The 24,031-nt window shown below is 45.0% G+C and overlaps 1 protein-coding gene across 1 annotated transcript in view; it reads right to left on the bottom strand.

Annotated features, from left to right (window-relative positions):
• CCDC3 (coiled-coil domain containing 3) overlaps window positions 1–21,576 on the bottom strand; it is a 34,112-nt gene extending 12,536 nt beyond the window's left edge. Inside the window, exons 1-2 of the mRNA XM_066318811.1 lie at window positions 20,759–21,576; window positions 19,607–19,781 (exon numbers count right to left, since the gene is read on the bottom strand). Coding sequence (XP_066174908.1) covers window positions 19,607–19,781; window positions 20,759–21,189 — 606 coding nt within the window. The 5' untranslated portion in view covers window positions 21,190–21,576. The remainder of the gene's footprint in view (window positions 1–19,606; window positions 19,782–20,758) is intronic.
• Window positions 21,577–24,031: the final 2,455 nt, after the last annotated feature.

Below are 24,031 nucleotides of genomic sequence, written 5' to 3'. Positions count from 1 at the left end.
AATTTGTTTAATCTGAGACCCATCCAGGTGATCTCTCAATTCTACCTTGCTCTGTTTAATCCTGTTATTAAGTACATCCCTGTACTGGCATACAGCACATACGCTTCTTGTGGCAGTCAAGAAACTGAAACTCAATCAAACTGATGATCTATCCTGCTCCCTCCAGATATTTGTGAGGCATTTCAAGTGAAGAAAAACAAAAACAAAAAAATCCTAAGAAATTGCGTAATTCCAAATGTTTTTCCTTCCACGTTCTGCTCACCCTAGAGACTCTGCCACTTAGTAACATTTCTTTATTTAATGCCTTCCTAAAATACCCTTTTACCATTGAGAACTTTGCAACTGTTTGGGAGTGGGCCGAGTTGTTTGCTGTTTTGATGGAAAGAGAGAAACTAAATTATTTCCTGGCTGAGATTTATGCGTCAAGATTTAGCTTGCAGCCAGATTTTTTTTAGCCAAGTTATAAAATCTGAAGATAATTCCAGCTCTCATCGTCAGTGAATTTATGAAGCAATTCAGGATATGTGCTGGAATAAAAGGAAACTCTTCACCATGGAGGTTTTCATGGAAATGAAGAGACACATTCCTGCACAGAAGGGAAGGGCAGGAACATATGTCAGCCTAAACAGAGCTGTCAGAAAGCAGAATCCCAGCTTACTAAAAACTCATGAACATGTTGATGAACCCATGTTTTTTAATGCTTTGGATGCAAATTGAGAGTGAAGAAGAGGTTGCAATTTCCTGTGGAAAAGTGAAGCTGAGTTTTGCTTGAGACATAAGGCTTTTGGAAACTTAAGGGCAAATGCCTTGGTGTGATACTGTAAAGATGCTCCTGATCTCCTGAGATTATTCAGTTCAATGCTGGTCAACTGGAAGATATTATGGTCATGTTTTCTACCAAAAAGACACAGAAATGCCTCACTAAGCCATGGATAATGCTGTACTTCTCCACATCTTCTGTCACATTTGTCATGCCAGACCATGATGGGCTGACCCATGTCTGAACAATAAGATGGCCAGAGCAGGTGTCAGGTGGACAGGCTTAAAGGAAATAATAGAGAGGAAGAAGAGACAAGTAACTGAAAGTTCCAGAAACCCACAGTGAGGCCTGTGTGCCTAAAACTCAAGGTCTCAGGCAAGACACCCCAAAAAGGCTTGGGCTGTTGGCTGCATCCACATAAGCAAGTCAATTTGAGCAAGAGGAATGTGTCTGCAGACTGAAGCTCTAGATGTGGTTTGGGGTGGGCAAACAGACAAAGGGTTCAGAAGGTTTGTGAAGGACCACCTGTGGATCCCTCATGTTCCTATTACGAGCTGGTGCACACCATACAGGCATCTGGAGCAGTCTGGCTGAATTTCCCCCAGGAGGAATCTATTTGTGCAGCAAAACTTCTCTGTGAACTGAACCAACAGTTGTCAAGCAAAATTATGTGTCTCCTACTCACCAGACTCATTCCCTGTCATGATGGAGATTGCGCTGATTTGACGCATCTGGCAAATTGACACAGCTCTTGCTCCCTCAGGTGCTTTGCCTGAGCTCTTTGGCTTGGGAAACTTCAAACAGGAGACCTCACAAACTTTGCAATGCCTGCAATGCAACTGGTTTCATATTTGCCTCTCATCCCTCCTGATGGGCCAGCTCCAGGCTCTGGAGGTGTTTCACTGGGCTGGTGGAGGCCCCTCACAACTCATTTGAGGACAGGAGGTGGGGATGGATGTGCAGTACATCTCTGGGATTGTGAAAATCAATTATAACTCAGAAACAGCAGCTAGGGAGTCCCCAGAGTCACCTCCTACCACAGCTCACTATGTTTCTCTCCCTTAAGTCCTTCTAGAAGGCTCAAGCAAAGAGGAGGCTGGCTGAGCTCTAAATCAACTTGCCTGTTTCCTGCCACTTGATGCAATGCAAATCTTCACTGGTGTTGACACCCATGCTCTCCCAAACTCCTACATTTTTTAAGAACAGTTGAACCAACAAGTGCTGGGAGAACACTGAGCCTGTGAAGCCACCTTGGCTGTGTTTCAATGCCTTCTGGAAACATCCTAATGCAACGCAGACGTTCGTGATATGTTTGCACTTGCAACTAAGTGTTGGCTACACTTGAGCTTGCCTGTAATGAGCTCTCTGCACAATACCACACATGAAATACAGGCAAAGAGACAGGCATATTGGTTTCAGAGTCACATGGGAAGGAATGCAGATGTCTAGCAGCAAAAAGAACTCAGTAGATACAAGGATATTCCCTCCCAGCTCTGCTAATCACTGTCCATGCCCTAAAGCCAGGTTAAAATTGTTTAAACACTCCAGTTCTGAAGTGAGTTCCTGAGATACAACCAGAACAGCTGTGAGCTGGACTGAGTTACACAGATGTAGAGATCCACTAAAAAATGTCAAGAAATGTGGCTGACCTTTTGTTTTTGGGGCTGTAGAGTGACAGACCAGAGAAGATGCTTTGCTATGGACTCCAGGCTGTGAGTCCAAGACTTGCTTACATGACCAGGCAGCAATTTGAATATGGCAACAGAAAGGAGAACAAAAGTAGTGTGGTAGCAGCTAAAGAAGCTGCCATCTGTCCAATAGCTCACAACAGTTTAGTCATGCCTTTTGGAGTCAGTGGTGTCATTGCTGGGAAGGTGTAGACTCATGTTTTACATTAATGACTTGAATACTTAAATTTAATGAAGGCTGTTAAAAATGCATGCCACATCCTTTGATTGCTGAGGGAATAATTCCCAGGTATTTCAAAGAGCTTAATTATTCAAAAAACTTTTCAGTCAATTAGAATTGATGTGTATGTAACAATAATAAAGAAACACAAAAATTATGGGGATAATTCAACCTAAACACCATTTTATTCAGTTACTGGGCTCAACCCCCAAAGTTCAGGTGATAGAAGATCTCACAAGCAATGTTCCTCCTCTACCACTTCTCAAAGTAGACCAATACCCTAAACTAACAAAGCTGCTTTCATCCAAAAAATTGTGAATATGGCTTCATATTTCAAACTCATTTATTACTTTACTTCCTACGTATAACTCATAGTTTGTGGGAGCTATACAAAACCACATAAAAGGGAAGAGGAAAAGGGAGGGGTGCTATAATAAATTCTGCATTACCTGAGAAGATAGGTAAGTGTCTTCTCATGCCAACACCCCTTGGTGTTAATTGCAGGAAGGGTTTATATACAGTTATAACTTCATTGATTCTGAGCTGAGTTTTGAGTCTTGGGTGGTGACACAGTGGTTACAGTTGTGGGTTGCCTGGACTTAAGAATGTGGTTAAATTACAATAAAGTTTCAGTAATGGCCATGAAAAAGAACGTCTGTAGCAACCACAAATGAGCACTCCTCAATCTTCACCCTGTGTGTCTGTAATGAGTTTTACCAATACAGGCATTACAGCTCACAAGTAATTCTCACACAGCATCTGCAAAGGTTGCAGAAGCTCAGAGGAAGAGGACACAGCTCTGCTCAGCTCTGATAAATTACAATCAATTCACTGTTAAAGATTGTTCATGTCTTCCAGGGCAATAGACTGTTGTGGGGCACTTTCACTCCCTGTAGCCAGCTGGGTCAAGAACTCCCTGAAGGCTACCCCAAAAATCTGTCTCCCTCTTTCATCGGGACCAAAAAAACCCAACCCTGTAGCAGCTGTGAGAAGATGTTATTCCATCATCCCTTTCAACAGCTGCTGGACACCTCTGAGCACAGTCTGCACCAGCAGGACCAGCGTGATGCATCACTGTGTCCCCAGCTGGTGGCAGGTCAGCAGTGTGCTGCAGATCTCCATCCCCTTCCTGTTCCTTTTCAAACTTCACCGTGTCAGCTGAGTTGAACCAGTTTTCTGGATGCCTTCCCACTTCCTTAATACTTCAGCAAACAGCACTAAGAGTGTGAAAGGACTCAGTGCATGTCTTTGAAGGAACCCAGTCTGACAAGCTCTTCTTGGCTGTCGCTGCTCTGTCAGAGATCTATTTGCCTTTGTTTTCCCCTTGTTTTTATAGCTGCTCGGTATTGTGTTTTACTGCATTTGATGGGGAACTTTAAAAGACTCCATACCGCAATGTTTTTTCTCACCCAGACTTCTCAGCTAGTGTAGAAACTGGAAAGATGGTGCCTTGGACAACTTCTGACCCTACTCTCAAGGCAGGTTCTTATTCACTCCTGTGGTTCAGATTTCTTTGTAAACATGGCTGTACATGATTTCCTATGACCCACAGAAAGGAAAATCCCTAAGAATGGGCTTTGGGGCAGGAATATTGAATTCTCCATTATATGTAGTATAGTCCCAAACCCCGTATTTTCTGTCAGCCAAACCAGAAAATAACATGCTGTCCAATATGGGGCAATGAGGGCAACAAGAATCAGTTCTCTTTAAACCAGATTGTATCAGACTTCCTGTATAAAATTGTTGGAAGTCATTCCTTTTGCCCACCAAATTACTTCAGCAGGTGCATAGCTTTCCTAGAAAAGAGATCCAACCTCTTTTTCAGTGATATAAAATCCATCATGACCCCTGGCAAACTAAAGATTAATGATCTACTTCACTTCAGAAAAACACTGTATTTAGGTTGGGTCATATAGATGCAGACTGCTGCCAGTTTCAAGCTTCAGGTCAAAAAAGAAAAATATTTAAGGCAGAATAGTTCTGGCTGATTTCTGAGTCAGGAAATCCTTGCTGTAATTGCAGTCTCCCAGGTAAGACACATTTCCCCCTGTGCTCTCACCCAGACCACATCCAGGTGTTTGAGGAGGTTCTATTTTCCTCTTCAGAGGAACATAGTAGCCTCTAGCAATGGCTAATTGCCACTCTGCTGATTGACAAAGTGCCAAAGAATGAGTGCTGCTACCTCCATAACCAATAATTACATTTTTGTCAGGCTGCCAAGGTCCTCACACACACCTGCACGCTGCCCACACAGTTGCTACGAAGAGATTTATAATAATTAATTGTAACATTCCTATCCCGCATCTCCCCACCCACTTCTAGCAGCAACATGTAAATCCAGCCATGAGCATGTCTAATTTCCTCTCCTTGTTAACCTCAGAGTAAAGCCAGTTAAGAACATCTTCTGTTTGCATCCTTTGAAGCTTTCTTATTTTTTCCTGACGTCTTAATTTAATTCTAGGTGAGGAATCACACCTTTTTCTCTTCTTTTTCTATTTTACTCTTGATATTTGTTCACGCCTTCCTCACTAGTCTAGACAGCCCTACCATTTATGATTTTCCCAAGGTGGATGTTTTCCAAACAGTACAGCTCTCCTCCCACAGAACAAGGGCCAAGCTTCACAAAACCAAACCTCTTCCCACAGATTACCATTTCCCCAGCTAGCAATTGACTTCCAGAACTCAACAGGAACTAAAGACCATGCAAGATATTCATCACCTCCAGATAATTTCCAAAGGCATCTACTGTCCATGTAGCATCCCATCAATCTGCATCCCTCATTTCTACCCCCTCCATACTGCTCACCCCTGGAACCTCCTAACCTGCTAACACTGATGAGTTCCTGTTGCAGTGCTTTTCTTCTGGTCTTCATGCTACCCTTTCTGAGAAATCAAAAAGCCCCATTGAAATTTTTCTTCTCCTGACTTGCTTCTAATCTGTTTTGCATTTTATTCTTTAATTTTCTTTTTTTTTTCCCATGTTCTGTTTTTACATCCTTCTCAGTTTTCACGTTCTCTCACAGGTTGCTGGCACCACTGACATTCATCTGCACTTAATCTTCTTGGGGTTAAGTCCTACACACAAATATTTGCTTTCCCTGTTGGCACTTCCAACAGTCTAGGCAAAACTTTGAAATTTCCCTGTGGCAATAGCAGTGGGAGGTCCCAGACAGCCAGGGAAGGGGCTTTACTCCCTCTTTTCTCAAGGACTTGCATTGCAGAGTGTTAGTGGTAGCTGATTCCTATCCAGGATAGGGGAGGAACAACCTCCTCTGAGGCTCAGACATAAAGCTTGGTCTGTAATTTTGAGTCTCCTCCTGTGAGAGGGTTGAGGATAAAGGTCTACACAACCATGAATGCTATGAAGGGAGAAAATAGAGACTGACAACATCTTCCAGCAGAAGAGCTGGGAGTATCAGATAATAAAGTAGGAAACAGGTCAAAGGCAATCAAAAAGTTGTGATTCTCAAGAGAAGGCTGGGCAGCTTTATGGGAGATAAACTGACTGGGTGTCACTGAACATATAGAAACAAATAAATATATGGAAATTACTTCACCACAGAGACTTCTTCACCTGAAAACACTGGAGGATGGGAGAGCATCAGCTAGAACTCTCTTCCTGTACTCTTCCATAGGTACCTGACTAGGTTTCTCTTGGCATACTGTGGGTCTTGGGGTGGGGACAGGGCAGAATGCTGACAGTCTTTTACTTTACCTCCTCAGAAAACTGCCAATTTTGCACCACTTGAGGACTTCTGCCAATAAAGCACCTAACAAAAGGACTCCTATACCCCACTCTGCTGTTGGTTGAGGCACTTTAGAATGTTGAATGCAATGAAATTCACTCTTTCCTCACAATTTTGAGATCAATACTGAAGTAGACAAGCTCCTTAACTCCATTCAACCTAATACTTAAAAGCATCCAACCAGAAGCCAATCCAAAGCTGGAATATTTTTCATAAAATGCATAGAAAATATCTACAGTGTATACTTGAAGTTCAAACAGACAAAAGCCCTAAAATCAATGTTGAAATAATTCAAACAGCCCCATGACAGCTCCAATAATGTTGACTTGCATTAGAGAGATTATTCCAATTGTTCTGCAAGGTTTAAAGGCTTTCTGTGTCAGAGACAATGTTTCCCTTTTGGTAGAAATACTGATAAATATATGTCCTCTCTTTTCTTTTCCTATTTTCTTTAATATCTTTTACACATTTTGCACAGTTTCCTAAATCAGTCCATGACTGACCACAAGCTTAAGAAAAAGGGGGACAGAGTTTCAAAATTTCAGAACACAAGAAATTGCTTTAAAAGCAATTTAGAGATTGGATTAAATCCACACAATAACTCTACATCCTTCATGAATTCAGCAAATTGTATCCAAAGGTTTTATAAGCTAGAAGATAAAGAGTCCAAAATGCATCATAAGCTCCAGCCAAATTCAAGCACCTGCTCCACACAGCAACAGATACAGAAGGAGGACTCCAGGCATGCTGCAGTGCTTGATTCAAGCTCTGGACTTTTCCTCATCCACTGAATCTAAGCTGGAACTGCTATATCCAGTAAAGGCAGTGAGACAGAGCTATAGGTCATGGTCAAGGTGTTGTGGCATAAATGGCCCAGGAACCACATCAGTCCCTTTTTGACTGAACATATTTATTTAGAACAAATAAAATCATACAAGACCAAGGCCAGATCACAATGTGAGCTCAAATTACTTCTGTTCCTGCAATTTATATATTGTCTTTGCCCCAAAGGCCAGCAGAATCTGAAATCAGTTATTTGCAGGGCTACACCCAGCACTGGGTGCAACTTTCGGAGATCTTTCCACTCCCATATTGTGCTGGGCAAGGATTTCCAAATCCCTGTGCTGCTTCAGAAAAGTCAGAATACTGATGCAGAATGCAACTGTGTAGGGACCAGGCAAACGGCAAAGAAAGGAAGGAAAAGAAAAGGAAAAAAGGGAAAAGGAAAAGAAGAAAAAGGAAAAGAAGAAAGGGAAAGAAGAGAAAAAGAAGAAGCAGAGCCGACAGAAGAAATGAAGAAGAAGGATAAAGAAGAAAAAAAGAAGAAGAAAGAAAAAGAATAAGAAAGAAAAAGAAAAACGAAAAAAGAAGCAAAACTGAAGAAAAGAGGGAAAAAAACAAAAGAAAGGGAGAAAAGAGAAAAAGAACAAAGAAAAAAAAGAAAAAGAAAAAGAAAAAAAAAGGAAAAAGCAAAAAGGCAACAAAAAAAGGAAGAAAAAGAAAAACAAGAAAAAAGAAGGAAAAAAGAAAAAGAAAAAGAAAAAGAAAAGAAAAGAAAAGAAAAGAAAAGAAAAAGAGATTTCCTAGGACCTGGAAAAGAGGAAGGATAGTTCATCTGATAAATACTGAGAGCAAACATTAACACTTCAATAGCCGTGTTCCCAGCTCGATAGCTGTAGGGTTGAGGCCGCCCTAGGACACTGCCAATGTGTAAGTTAATGTTTAAAGATACGTGTGGGCTTAGAAACAGATTAAAGTACACAGTGAGCCCTGGGCTAGCCTGAGATTTCTCCATTTCAAAACATAGGAAATGCTGTAAATACCATAGCAAATGCAATTACCAGAGCGTGATAAACACCACTTCGTTAGCAGAGACCACAGGAGGGTTCTCCTGTTTCAGACGTTTCTGACAATGAGCAGGAACCAGAGGTTGATCCTGAAGTCTGGACACAGAACAGGCAGGCAAATGCCTCAGGGATGCCTCCAGTCTGGGGTTTTGTTTTTAGCCCTTCTCTGGCCTGATGCTCTGATCGAAGGTGCCTGCTCCTTCATATCCTCGACAGCTGTAATGTGTTTCTTGAGCAGTGACTGTCTGTAAGGACGTGGTGCATTCCAGCAGCTCCAGAGTGCCACTGATTTGGAAGCTCCAGGACATTTCCCATCAGTAGTTCAGCTGCTTTCAGACATGGCTTAAATAGAGGAGGATTTTGTCACTGGATGTGGTTTCAAGTCATTTTTATTACAGCAGGCAAGATTTGAGCACAAAGTATTATTTCCAGGACATATTTAATCGATGATTCTACACCTTTGGGAAAAGAATCAAGAATCACATTTGTTCCTCTACTCTTTGAAACCAAGACTTAAGAAAACATGGGCTCGATTAGGATTTTTGTGCCTGAAGCTAAAATGTATAAAAGGACAAACCCCAAATCATTGATGGTAGTAACAACTCTTCTGTAGAGTCTTCTTAAAAGTGTTTGTTTCCAGTCATCAGAGGCTTTTCACAACCCCAGCACTCATGTCCAGCATGGCACAGAGAACTTGGAACTGGATTTTAGAAAAATTCACCTGCAGGTTGTCTTTTTGAATCCAGCTGGTGGAGGTGGGCTTTGGATGCTACCTGGTGTCTCCTGGAGCTGCTTAGCCACAGAGTGGGGACCATAAACCCACTCCAGAGAGAGCAGCACAAACACCCAGTTTGAAGAGTAACAGGACAGGGACAGGGTGCTCTGAAACCCCTCCCAGAGCCATGCCATGAGCCATGCAATGGCTCTTTCTCCAGAGACAGGCAGCCAAAGAGGAATGTCTTCTTCTGACCCACCTCAATCTCCCAGCTTGACCTAAGCTTTGTAAATAATGGAGATTTTACCACATCAGTGGGCTACACATTTTGGTGCGTTATTTCTTCATTTCCTATTTCCATGAGTTATTTTAATTTTTTCTCATTTACGTTGTTATTTTTTTCTTTGTCTCTACTCACGGACAACTCTCCAGCAGAGGTACTTACAGACCAAGTAAGTTTTTCCCCCCCCCAAATAAGCCATATACACAGAGATTCTCACTTAAGACAACTTTTATAGACCATGAATAAACTCTCTCTCCCAGGCAGCCCAGATCTCACTACTCTTTTAAGGTATGAGCAGGTATGTGGCAGAGGTGCCCTATGGTTACTGTGACTAAGCCACTTCCTCATTATTGCTCATCTTCTACACACAAGGATGTTACTTTAAAGGTGGTAAAACAGCTTCCTCACTCTGCAACAAAATGGAGCGTTTTGAGTGGATGTGGCTGCTGTGTTTTTGCTTTAAAGGCTCTGAAACTGGATTTCTTTCTTTCCCCATGTAAGGGAAATTAGGACTTAAAGTATCTGAATTTCCATTCTTATCCTGAGCCATTGTCAGTACAAGCCATTCCTCCACTTTGACTTTCCCTCCTTTCTCTCCCCAGCCACCATCCAGTTAAGCAATTAAATAACTTTCCACGATAAAAAAATCTAATAAACAACATCCAGAAGAACATATTTGTGTTTGTACCCTGTTTAAAAGCTCTGGAAATACAAAAAGAAAGCCAAGCAAACAATTGTACTCTGAAATGGGTGTACAGCAAAGACAAATGAAGGCAATAAACTCATTGCATTTTGAGGAAGTGAAGAGAATACGAGACACCATCCACCTGAAGAAGGAAGTCAGGCTTCATACCACCAACAGCTCTATTTAAATAAACAATCAAACCCCAGCTGCTCATGTTATCACCCAACTGAAGAAAACTCCCTACTCAAAGTACAGCACTACCTGTGCAATAAAGCTGGAAGTCATGGGAGGGGAAGGGCACAGGATTTTGACAAATAAGTTTACAGGCAAAAAAAAAAAAAAAAAAAAAAAAAAAAATCAGACAGTTGTTTCTAATCCCAGAGGGCATGAATCCAGGATCAAAAAGAACTGTCTCCACTGGACAGGGATACAGAGCCCAGCACACCTGCCTTGCTTTTACCTCTGCAAAATGGACATAGTTCTCCAGCTGCTCCTGCATAGTGAAGAAGATGGGTCAGTTTGAGGATAGCAGTATGCAAATACCAGCTTCCATTTTAGTCCCACATCTTGTCTCAATATAAATCATTGCACCAACATTCTCCATTGCAGTTGCTACTGGTTCCTTATTGGTCTAGGAAATGCAAAAATACTGCAGAAAAAGTCCATTAAGTGCTTTCAGATCTCAGGAAATATTTTTTTTCCTTGCTTGCTCTTAAGTTTGTTGGGCAGAAATTCAGACCTGTCTTTTTAGTTATATTATTTTCCTTTTGTATTTTACAGTGTCATGGAAACTTTCTTTTCCCTCAGTGTATTTTTCCCTGCTGTCATTGCTTTTACAGGCTACTTGACTAACAGTTGCAGCAGCCTTTATCAAAAAAAAGTTGACAGACTGGGGCAGCAAAAGGAGGGAGCCACTGCATCAGCTGCCAGAGGCACCTGCAATTATTTGAGCAGCAACCAGCTGCAATTGGTCCACCAAAACCATATGTTCCCAGTCCCTTGAAACCAGGCACTTCGGTTTGTCACTTCATATTAGCTGCTGCAAGGGCCTGAGTGCTGCCAGGGCTAGTGGCCAAGCCAGGACTGGCACCACATGGCTGCTCCTGGCAGAGCACAACAGGGCAAGGACACTTCTCCAGGGGAATTTGGGAAGGTACTTGGCTGGCAGAGGCAGGACCAGCTTTAAAAGGCTCCATCTGCAGCTTCCATTAGGGACTCAAACTCCTGCTGCCTCAGAGCCAACTTGGCTTGTCACTTGTGAAAATAAACATCAAAATGCATGGGCTGGAAGAAAATATGTCCCAAATTAAAAGATCTCATCTCCCTTTAAGCCACAATGGCTGATCTGGTTATAGGCAGCATCACAGGTGTCCTGTCTGCCAGCTGTCAGCTGGATTTTGGTGGCCGTTGATTTAAATAAATGTTTTGCTCCATCTTTTTCTGTATTTATCTCACAAATGTGTCAGGAGACAGAGAAATTGAAAGAAAGTACTTTCCCTGAGGTCAAGGTCAACTGGAGCCAGCAACTAAACCAAAGGACTGGTCTGCCCCCAGCGCCTGTAGGACCATCATGTTCATCAAGGAGAGATCCTGGTCCAGGACTGCTGATCTACATGAATCATCCTTTCCATCTGCTGACCAACATAAAGTATCAATTTGCACACAAAAACCACCCAACTCATCTACAGACTCACAGATTTACAGAAAGGTGTAGTGGCTCCCATAACTGGGTTGAACAGCACATAATATGTACACCTCCCCCATTAATTTTGGCAGATCTTTTTTCCAGAACCTTGCCCAAGATTCATTCTGAATATATTCCCCAAGAGTTGGCTTAAAACAAGGTCTAGAAAAATCAAAACAGGTGAAGAGCCATGTGCAGCCAGCTCTGATGTTTGCTTCCCCCTCCTGCTCCCAACCCAACCAAAAGCACTGGAATAGCTGCAGTGTGAGCAGGATGCCAGGGCTCAGATTTGAGCATCTTTCAGTGGCTCCCAGGCAAAGTCAGTCCTCCACCCTCTAGGACTGAAATGTCATGGGACAAAGTATAACTTATAAGCATGACTGGATCCAAAAAAACCCATGATCTGCTTCTTTGCTCTGCACATTCTGTTTTGCCTTGGGTTACTTAGATGATATGTGCACCTTAAGAACACCAGCCTCAACTCTTCTCCTTGGAGAACATGTCCCAGGTATTTGGGAGGAACCTTGAGCACACAGCCTCTGTGGAGGAAGGGGATTTGGCTGTGGACACAAGGTCTTTCAAGCATCCATTCCCCTGCACCACTCAATTTCACAGCCCAGATCCCCACCAACTCTTTCCCTGCACCTCTCCCTTCATCTTTCACAGCCCCTATGTGGTGCAATGTCCCTTCTCACTTTCCCACTCTGGGAAGGCCATGAACAGGAGGGCAGGAAAGCAGGGGTATTACTTACACACAGAGGAGACAGTGGACTGAAGTCAGCCTCCTCATGTCTCCTAGTTGCCACTTTTGCCATGACAGTGTCATCTCCAGAGGGGATGGAGGAGAGGTCCAATACTCACTACAGTGCTGCAATTCCCAGCTCACCTTCACATGTGGATGCTCAGGGTGGGCTTCAACCTTCCCACTGCCCCCCTGAGGGAGGTATCACCCTCCTCAGCCACTTCTGTGTTAGCATAGAGGGAACACGACCAGCTCAATGAAAGTCCCACCTTTCCTACCAACACAGTGCCTTGGCCCTTGGCTAAGAGGCTTCTAAGGGTCACAGGCTCCCAAAAAGCTCTTCATCCAGCTAAGAAAGCACTGCAGCACTGCACAAATCCAGCATTGCAAGCCTTTCAACCATGTCTGGGCTGGAAAGCCCAAGGTTATGACATCTCTGCAGACAGCCTTGGATCTGAAACAGAGAAGGGACAACAGGGTCCCTTCAGCCCCACCTTTGTGTCTCTCAACATGCAGAGCTCAGCCTATAACTATCAAGTGCCTCTGTGGCCACCAGCCAGGTGGAGAACCCAAAAGGTGTCCTGGGGCTGGGGTCAGATGCTTGTTCACCACCAAGTTCAAGCACAGCAGCAGCCAGCCTTGTGCCATGAAATATGGAATGATTTAGAGCATTTGGCAGAACTGCATTAAAGTGTGACTCTGGATAATTAAAAGCAGCCTGGAGCCATGTGGATCTCCTTTCCGAGCCAGTTCCTGGAAGGATTGCTGCTTCACCCTTTGAGGAGGGAGTAGTACATACATACACACATACATACCCATGGTTGTCTTGGCATTTCCTTGCTCAGTGAGCTGGAAACTGGATATTTTTATGAATATTATGTACTTGGATGTGCCTGAGACACAGCCAGAGAGAGACATGCTCTGGAGTAATCTGCATTGCCTGATAGGCAGCAAGTTGGTCCAGACACGTTCACCAGGAGCTGTGGCACTCTTTGGGCCTCCCCTGTTGGTACCAGGAGAGTGCTAAGTGGGGATCTCACCTCTGCACCTCCCTGCCAGCATGGCTACCATGGGGGGCAGGAGTTCAGATGGGTGGGGAAAAGCTCCATTTCCAGTCCCAAATTCTGATTGTTCACAAATTATATCAAATCCAAGGCTCCCATGTTACATCAGGTTATGCCTCCTGCATTGTGTATGAAAACCAGCCAATGTACCCCCAACAGAAATAATGTGCCTTTAAGAAACAACTGAAAACAGAGATATTGACCCATTTTTCTCCTGGGAAGCACTGCTGAGAACACCTTCTGGGTGTTATAAATATGATAAAGGCCATATGCAATGGAAACATCCTGTGGATAAGGCTATTTTGTGTTCCTTTTTGATCTTTTACTCTGCATTTTATCAGCCTGTGTGCATGTGGAAAGATAGAAAACTGATAGGGATATGCCAATCAGAACTCTAAGAGTCCACTACCACAGCCTGTGTGTGAAGATTCAAAAAAGAATCAATGCCATTTCTGTGTCAAAAGACTTCTGGGGATGTTTCCCAAATTTATCAATTGTCTCCTGGTCTTCCCTTGCCCCAGACACTTGTCAACAGTTCTCCATTACATCTGATATTGCTTACATGTACTCAAATTAAACACAGATCTTAGGGAGGGAGTACACCCTGGGTGGGTTTCTGGGAGGAAAACAAAAGAGCTGTAAATCACTATGAAAACAACCCAGAAGTGATGGCACTTTCTATCATGCTATTAGGCTCATGGAGAAACAACTCCTCTAACCAATGGCAGGGCAAGAAACCACATGTCAAAGAAAATTTTCAAGCCTCTAGATATTGGACCTCACTTTAATTCTATTTTGAAGTCTTGTTGCCCTTGCCACATAGCAGTGTTTTTAACTGAGATTATTTTGTGTTTCCCTGGTGCCTTAAGACCAGAAAAGAGAGAATGTCTAATGCAGCTCATGCCACAAGCAAATACAAAACTCAGTACATAGGAATTAAAGAGAACTGTCTCCACCAAGCCAGGATGCTACCTGCTTATTTTTCAGATTGCTGCTTCTCCTAAAACTGCTGTCTCTGGACCCCATGAAAAGCATTTTCAAGTCTTGAAATTCATCTCCCAGCACTTGGAGCAGAGAGGGAACTCTGCAAGAGCAGAAGCTCTTAACTTAAAAGAGATACAATTATTACTTTTTCATTTTAATTTTGTGGACAACATGGACAACACAGTTATCAGCTTATTTTTCCTAGTGGCCAGGATTTGCAAGACTCACAGAGCAGAGTCACTTTTGGCATCAGCAATGTCCATCTCAGCCAGCACAGGAAAACCTCTGGCCCATGCATCCAGTGCAGCTCAGGCTGTCTCTGGACAGGATACTATTTCATCACTTCCAAAATCAGAGTGGTCTGAAAAATTATGGGGTCTTCCCATAATTCTGAGACTTCCCCATTTCCTTCCTTCTTCCCCCTCTCTGGGGGCATGTTGCCTGGGAGATGGATCAAAACAGTCCCCATAGCAAACATCACGTGAACAAGCCCCTCTCTGGTAGGCAAAGAGCTTTAGTACAAGTGAATATTTCTCTGTGGCTTGTGCCCTTGTGGTGCTGTGAAGTGTCACTGACTGAGACCCTCTACCATTCACCTGGTTGAGAGAATCAGAGAAGAGACAGGCTGGGACCAGCAGATGTGCTGCTGTGCACAGATGGGCTCAGGGATTCGCCCAGCCCAGTGGCTCCCAGCCCATGCACACAGGAGTTGCTAAAATACAGATAATTCTGAAACTATTTCCTCTACTTCCACAGAGGAAGAATGTAATTTAATTAAATTTTTGCTTTGCTCAATAATGGCAAGGCCATTTATGCAGTTACACTGCTTTTCCTTTCTAGTTCCCTTTTCAGCTGCTCCAAAGTCTTCCAGGTGTCCCAGTCAGGTCATTAGTCTCTTACAGCAGCTGTGGTGTCACCAGAGAAGAAGATCCAAACCCAAAGACGCTAAACAGATATTGTAGACTGCCCAGCTAACCCACTAATTACCTTGCTTTTTATTTGGGACACTGACTACTCTCATAAAAGCTCAATTATTACCTAGATAAAGCTCTGGAGGTCTCTCAGAAGGCAAGTCCATTCATCTAAATCAGCTGAGGTAACAGCGTGGTTGTGGTTCTGCTGCTTGAGTCAATGCAGGGAGAGAGGCTTAATAAAAGGTATAGTCTCCTCCTGCAATGTCTGAGCTTAATTAAAGTTATTGGACTCCATAACTTCAATGGACTTTATCTCAGTGCTCTCACTGTTGCTCACAATTGGGCTGACACCTTGACATCAGTCCCATGTTGTGATGCAGCTGGGGTCATTTTTCAACTCTCCTGCACACATAAAGGGGGAGGCCAAATGAACACATTTCTTACCAGCCTGTTGACAAAACCAGTTCAAGGCCCTCTGAATAATAACTACAACTGCTGCTAAAGATTTCTACTGCCCTTTTTGATGCCAGACCTCAAGTCACTCCTCATGTAATCCCTTGTGTGCAGACAAAGCAACGAGGTCCTCTTTATGAGATCACAGAACCCTGCAGAAGGCCAGAAAGAGAAATTACAGCTCCTAGATTTGCACGAAAATGGTGAAACTCTGCAGGGGGGGCTAGATTTCAATCCCGACGTGCTGCATCATCCCTTAGTTTTAGAAACAACCTTGTAGAAACCATTGCAACAACGAGCTGGAGTCAAGCAAGAGATCTGCGATCATGAATGGGCTGAGACAAAAAGTCAAGATGAAGCCACATGGGTGTTTGCCTCTGCAGACATGGAGGCCAAAATGCAAGTGCCTAAAGAAACAATGGCAGGAGATATCACTGCACTCTGAAATGGCCAGAACAAGGGCCTAAGTGAATTTATGAGACTGTGGGGTTATTGGAAAACTATGGAAAGCAGTATTTGGCTCTTAGCCCAGACTGCAAGGGGCTTAAAAATGCAGCTGGAATTAGCTTACAGCAAAAGCAGCAGGCCCAGGATGAGGAAAGTATTATACTCAATGAGATGTGTCTTGGGTCTGACCTCTTTTCATCACACGCCATGGGGCTTTCTGAAAATTAAAAGCATTTTACCATGATGGAAAAGGCAAGTGGCACATCCCGGTGCATCAAAAAGTTCCTGCACATCTCTATGCTCTCTTTTGCATCAGCAGATACATCTGCTGTATGGAGGAGGAAAAGGAGCCGTCAGTGTTTTCCTCCTTTCACCCCTCAGGCAGCCCAGACAAGGCTGCCTGCATGCAAGGAGCCCTGCAGAGAGAAGAGGCCAAGCAGGAGGACAACATGTCAGTGGTCACTTTTGGGTCAGCTGCTCCATGGCCAGCTCAATCACACCCTGCAGAAGGGATCTCTTGCTTGGATAGTGTTACATGAGGGAAAGACACTCATCCATCATGGGATTTTCTCACATTCTGGCTGAGCATCCCAGAGCTGTAAACACAAATTATCCATTGCAACTGCACCTGCTTCTAGCACCAAAGTCTCCCTTAAAGTGTTCACCCCAGGAATATATCAAGAGCAGGATTCCAAAACACTTTCAGAGGGATTTTACTGTAAACAGAAAAATTCATCATTCCTTTATTCCAAACCTCCTCTGGCCTGCTGCTTTTTAAGTTGTCTCTGCATGCAGCTGTTCCAACACCTGGAGGCAGGACCCTACCTATGAACTCCTGGAATAAGACTTTCACCCCTTCTGCTCTGAATGTTTCAACATTTCCACCTCTCCTCTCTGACTGCACAAAACCTCCATGATGTATTTTAAGCAATTTATGTCAGTACACAGCAGCTAGTGAGACCCCTGACTCCTCACTACAGTATGAGCCTCATGAGACAACACTTCCCTCTCTGTCCAAGCTCTTCCCACCTTAACACCATCACAGAACTCCTCTTTGGGTGTACCCAGGCTCCCAAGGAGATTCTTTTTCAAAAACTTCAAGAATAGTGCTCTGAGTTATGTTCACTGTCTGTGCCATGAAGCTGGCACACATCACACATTTCAGCATGGGGCAGCTCAGCCGAACACATTTGGAAATGGAAATTGCTCACACTGTGATGGGATGTGAGCACACACAGTGATAACAGGGAAAGCCACCACTACACGTAACAAGGCAGAGAGAGGAGGGAAACTAAGGAGAGTTGTACCTGGGAAGAGCTGAGGAACAAATTCCTGATATTGCAGCAGCCAGAAATGTCATCCCTTTCCCAGGCTGGGGCACACAGGCGCCAGGAGCCAGCACTCAGCTGGGCAAACACAGATGCAGGAGCTGAATGGGAGCACAGTCAGCCCCAACTATTTTTAACTGGTGCAGAGGAAGCTTTTACTTTTCATTATGAAGGCGAGACAAAGTGTCCATCAGTTGTGCTGACTTTGTTCACTGGATGGGTGAGGGTTGAAGCACATAAAGCCCCCAGCCCCTGTCTGTGGGGCCAGCAGCTCTAATCCCCCCCAGTCTGCTCACAGCTGTGAGGGTCAAAGAGTGCAACAGCTGAAATGCACTTTTGATACATATGCTGAGGGCTGCCCCAACTTACCCCGGGGATTTCCGCCTGGTGATTTCTATTAAAGCTGACCGGTGAGATTCACTGCTGGCAGAAAGAAGCACCAGCCCATCAAGATCTCCTACATTTAGCTCAGCATGACAAAATAAACAGTGCAGAGGCATCACAAGCAGACACTGGCAGTTCGATCTGGTGGTCCTCCAATGCCACTTTGCTCCCCTGGACAAAAATCTGTGGATTTGGCAGCAGCAGTACCTTTATTTGCCAAGTACGTTGCCAGTGGCACTGGGGAGCAGGAGGGGTGGGAGGGAAGAGGCAGGACTGAGACCAGGGCTCTCCACCTTCCCCTTCTTGCCCAGACAGGGTTACAGCTCTGCAATTTAATTGTAGGATAATTCATTTCCTCTTAAACATAAATTTCTGCTGCTGTCCCCAAACATATATTTGAACATATATACATTGATATATTTGATACGTATATATGTGAATATATTCCATACTCGCTCCCCAAAATATCAGCAGCAAGAAAACACTTGCTCATGGGGCATCCCAAGGAGAGGAGCTGTGTCACTGGCCAGATGGCACAAAGCAGCTCAAACTTTGTATGCTGGCATTTGGCCAGGTGGTGAAAGGAAAAGGCTCAGCCAGCTACTGAATTCCCTGCATCCATCTCCCAAACAAGCCACTCATACATCTGCTGTCATACATAAACATCACGCCTTGGGTGAATCCACAGAAGACACAAGTCATGACACCTGTCCTGTCCATCCTGACCTAGAGAGGTGCTCAAAATGTTCTCAGCTACCAGGGGAAACCACCAGCCTCAATAAACAAGGTTTGGCAGTAAACCAGCTCTCCAAGTTCCACTTTTTCAAAAGTATATGCACATCCAGAACATGCACACACTTGACAACAGGTTGCTCCTCTCTGCCAAATAAGCATTTATTAAAATCCTGCATTTATTACACACACTGCAATCCCACAAGGGGGCTCAGAAGCCACCAACAGTGGACATCTTTGGACTTTCTATATGTTCTTAAGGGAGGATCGCCTAGAGGGTGAACTGCTTTCTGTGGCCTTCCTTGAAAGGAGAAAGAGTAATTTCATCTATCTTATTCAGAAGAAAGTGCTGACATCACTCAGAGGAGCCCTGCACTCATTGCTCATGTGAAACATGCCCTCAAGAGTCTATTTTTCCCCAGCTGCTACACAGGCAGCTCAGGGCGATTAGTTCAGTAGATGTTTATACTGTTATGTGGAGTCAGGCAGGAATAATCCCTTACAGTCTGACATGGTGCAGGCACTGCTCTTGCTACATGAGATGAACACAGAAGTTCAAAAGCAAAGATCAGCTCCTTAACATTTCAGTTGAAATTAAAAAATGAGGTCTAGAGATAGCAAACCCAGCAATGATCTGGGTGGGGGAGGACTGGATCACAAGTAATACTATTTTCAACCTATTGCTCATGAACAAGTGGATACCAAGTTTTGCTCAGGTCCACAAGAAGCTAAAGAGGTTAACACAGAGGTCAGCTTTGAAAACAGTTTAACATTTCCTCACCAGTGTGTTACTTTGTTAGTGATACTAGCCAAGGAACAGGAAAATCAGGGACCTGCTGCTTTGCATTCATATATATGTGTTCACAAAGGACATGGGGATGCCTGTGCCTGCTTTGAAAACAAGCACTGGAAAGCAAAAAAGTTCCTTACCCGGTTGTCCTCTTGAATCTCCCAGTCACTGGAGAAGCTCAACACATGCTGTGCCTGTGAGCAGTTTGAAAACTGGAAAAGGCTGGCAAACATCCTTCTGTTCTCCTGGGTATCAGGGAAAATTGCCTCCTGGAAGTTGACTCCATGTGGCAGGAGGATGTAGTTCTCATCCATTCTGGAACACAGATTGCAAGGGCAGCCCGCTGTGAGAATGAACAGCACTCCCTCTCCTGCAGAAGTCACCTGTCACACTTCAGCCTGGCTCAACAAAAAGTCACACAGACTTTTAGCCAGCAAGTGGTTCTCAGCTCTCCTGGCACGTAAGTCACCAAAATGACAATTTCCACCACAAGGACTGGATCAGACAGCAGCAGTAAGGACCAACAGGCTCCTTCCACCCTGCAGACATCTGTGAAACTCCATGAAGGAGGCAAATCTGTATTTTGGGCCAAAGTTTCTACTGAATTTGCATCACTTTGCCCTTGAGACCAGCGTTTAAGCACTCCTTCAAGCAGTCAATAAATAACTTGTGTCAATAAAATGTGTTTAAAGATGTTGCGGCAGACTAAGCCCTAGACAGCATCAAAATGAGTTTTTGTTACCCACCCAGTGTAAGAATATACCAAGAATTTCAAAACAAGCCACTGAGCAGTATTTCACAAATGCTCTTGAATTGAAAGGTCATGGTGATGGCTCCGTTCCACATTGTGGTTTATTTTCTTATTCTTTCGATGAGCCCAAAGTCGGGGTTTGGCTGGGACTCGGGAGAGTGGATGGAAAGCTATCGGGTGAGTATTTGGGGATGGGTTTTAAACTCCCACGCCAAACTTCGGCAAACAGGCTCTGGCCTCTCTCCAGCTCTCTGACCGTCCCGCCGTAAAAACAAAAGCAGCAGCACCCACGAGCTACCCAACAGCAGCTCCTTGTGCATGTGCTGGCTGGAATACTATCGGAGTTTGATGTTTCGGGCTTTTCTTTCCCTCTGAAGCTGTGGGTGGAAGCGCAGAGGAGAAGGCGCTGCGCGGAGAGCGGCAGCGGGACGGAGCGAACCCTCCGGGCAGCGGCGGGCGCGCATCCCCCGCCCGCGGAGTTGCCCCGGAGCCGGGATGCGACATCCCGACCCCTCCCCGCACCCCCGACCCCGGGACTCACCGGAGGAAGAAGAAATAAGCGTAGCCCTGCATGACGGTGTGCGAGTGGCAGGAGAAGTATCCGAGGCCGGTGAGGTTGAGGCGGGAGCCGGCGGGCACCTCCAGCATGCTGCCCCACGCCTGGTCGCACAGCAGCTCTATCTCGGCCGAGTAAAAGAGGTCCCCCGCTCCCTGCTGGGGGCCGCCGGCGGGGCCCCTCTGCCAGGGCAGGTAGTTGTAGGCGCCGTAGGGGTCGGGGTGCAGCGCCAGCACCCGCGCGTACACGATGATCGCGGCCAGCTCGGCCCGGCAGCCCTCGCTGAGCGGCCGCCACTCCGCCGGCAGCTGGCAGCCGCCCCCGGCCCCCGCCCGGGCCCCCAGCCCCAGCACCAGCCCCAGCACCAGCACCGGCACCGGCACCGGCAGCGGCAGCGGCACCGGCAGCGGCGGCATCGCGGGCGGCTCCGGGCAGGGCAGGGCCGGGGGTCAGGGCGTCGGAGCGGGGGGCAGGACGGCCCGGAGGCGCTGCGGGCTGCCCCGGGGGCTCGGGGCTGGGCGAGAGCGCAGGGAGGCAGCGAGGCGGAGATGAGAAGGGTGCGGGTGCAAAGGGGCGGGAGGGAGGAGTGGAGGGCGCCAGGGGCAGATGCCCAGAGGGCTGGGAGCCGAGCAGGCAGGGCTGCCAAGGGGCCAAGATGCAGAGGGTCGAGGGGCAGGGGCTGTACGGGGGCAGAGATGCGAGGAGCAGAGACGCAAAGGGGAGGGATGGGAAAAGGCAGAGATGTGAAGGGGGCAGAGAGGCAAAGGGGAGGGATGTAAGTGAGAGAGGTGCAAAGGGGGAGGTGAAAAGGGAGGGATACAAAGGGGAGGGAGGGATGCAAAGGCAGAGTTGCAAAGAGGAGGAATGCAAAGGGAAGAGGTGGACAGGACGGAGACTGCAAAGAGGGGAGATGTAGAAGAGCAGAGATGGGAAAGGCAGGCACGCTCTGGGGTGAGGGCAGTTGCTGCCAGACACTCCCTGGACCCGCGGTGAGCACTTGGTGGCACCCAGGGCTTTGGAAGGTGAAGGTACGGCTCGTAGGGTTTTGGAAGTGCAAAACCCACAGTGGAGCAGGGGGCTGTGCACAACTCCCCTAGGAAAGAAAATCCTGGGAAACTTAAGATGTGTTTGTGTAGAAACTTGTAACTCTAGTCATCCACTTCTCCCACTTCAAATAAGCTGGAGAAAAACTTGCAAGTGTAGGAGACGAACTCTTCCTAGCAGCCTGCAATCATTTTCCAAAATACATCTGGTGAGCAAGGTAAAATAAAAAGCCTGGTCTCAATATATTTTGACTTCTCACTGCTTCATCCTAGAACAGCCTGATGCAGCTTGGGGCTTCTCCAACTTTTTGGCAGATAGCTTAAAGACTGACCCTCTTCCCACATATAAACTGCTGTGGAGTTTGTCCCAAGGATCCCTGGGGGTCTTGCACCACTCACAGCCTCCAACAGCCTCTTTCTATTTCAGTGTCCTCCTTTTCCCACATCTGATCTTGCTTGGAATAATAGTCAGGAATGGGCATGGGATGCTTAAAACCTTTCGGAGATTTTTTTTCTATGAATATCATGGAGACACAGTCACAGTTAAATCTCTCCCTGGCTGTGAAGGTTACTCAAAGTCTGGCAGCATGTCCTGACTGTTCCTTTAATCTTACCCTCTACCTGTTTCCATCTGCCTCTCCAGCCCTCTATGAGGACTAGGAGCTCTTGGAAGCAGAAAGTGCCTCTTTGTTCCATGTTCATGCTGTGCCTGGTATAGGAGGGTCCTTGTGCAGGACTGGGGTTTGAAAAAATAATATTAAAATAATCATCAAAATCATCAAAATAAAATGCAAAATAATGAAATATCAATTGAATAATGCTGAGTCAACTTCATAACAGTGAGACAAAACATCTTCAGTGAAAAGTGTCTTCCTCTGGAATAGTTTCATCAGTCTCCACTGTGTGCTGAAGAGTTTAACAAAGTAGTATTCATATTTCATGATGGCAAGATGCTACAGTACATTTCATCATAGCTTTATGCATGAACAACAAAGTTGATTGTTTCTAAAAGAGAAACAGATTTTGATTTTTTTTCCCTAAAAAAACCTTTCAGAATGAAAGAGAGAATTTTTCTAAATTTTTTTCCTATTTCTTGAAGATCAACAAATTGCTTCCAACTTTCAGGAAAAAAGTTTAAAAGACAATTTTGAAGTTTTTTAAGAAAATACTCTCAAGAAATCCCAAAAGACCAACCAGCTCAATATTTCTTTAATGTTAACCAGTAGGAAAAAGTGCTTTTTGTTTTGGAACCTGAAGGGAAAAAACCATGGAAGAGAAGGTTTCAGAGCCTCTTTCAGAAGGTTTTAGATAAATAAATAAAAAATAAAGAGTAAAACAAAGAATTGAGGCTGATGTTGACTTCAGATTAAGCTGAGGCAGTTTTGGAGGCATTTTGTGCAATCCAGTGTGAATGGAGGCTTTGATAAGAACCTCAGGTTTCTACTGAGAAATGGTATCTTAAGATAGAATAAAGAGAGAAGTGGTGGGAGAGATGTTCAACCCATCCAAGGTGGCCATGTCTGTCCATGTCTTTCCAAGTGGTATGAGGGGTGTCAGAGCCTGGCTGCTTCACCCCCTCAAATCTTGTGTTCAGTGTGGGCAGCAACATGTGAGTGTTTCATTACTTCAGTGCCAATACTCTGGAGGCAGAGCTCCAAGAAGCTGAAGAGATGTTCAGCTGGTTGCTGGTTGCAACCAGCCTTGCAGAGCATAGGCTGGTTGGTTTTGTCCTGGGAACCAAATTCTCAGCTTGTGTGAAGTGCAGTTGCTATTTCCTCTGTGTATACATACAAAAGATTGATATCTTCTGGGTAGAAAAGCCTCACATTTAACCTTCATCTCTGTTCATTGTGTGTTGCAAGTAAATAATGGTCAACTGTCCTCAAGCCACTTTGGAAATATCTGATCTAAGCTGTGATCTGTTCTGCTGTTCCTCACATTTCATTTAGGCACCACATAACATAACGTAATTTAGCTGGGAGAGAGGACAGGGTGAGAAAGGACATGCAGCTCACAAGCAGAATATGGAAGTCTTTCCTTAATGCTACTATTAATAGCTTAAACTGCTTATATCTGCCCAGAGTGTTTGAATCAGTGAGCCAGCTCAGAAAACACAACAACATTTGCTGGCACTCTCTGATGCTGGCTGATGCTCTCCAAATTGCCTTTTGGTGGTGATTACCAGAGTGTGGATGCAAATAATTAATGTTCTGTG

The sequence above is a fragment of the Sylvia atricapilla genome, chromosome 5, assembly GCF_009819655.1.
Source record: "Sylvia atricapilla isolate bSylAtr1 chromosome 5, bSylAtr1.pri, whole genome shotgun sequence".
NCBI classification, from domain to species: Eukaryota; Metazoa; Chordata; class Aves; order Passeriformes; family Sylviidae; genus Sylvia; species Sylvia atricapilla.
The sequence above is the reverse complement of the archived record's forward strand: the minus strand, read 5'-3'. Positions and strand labels throughout refer to the sequence as shown.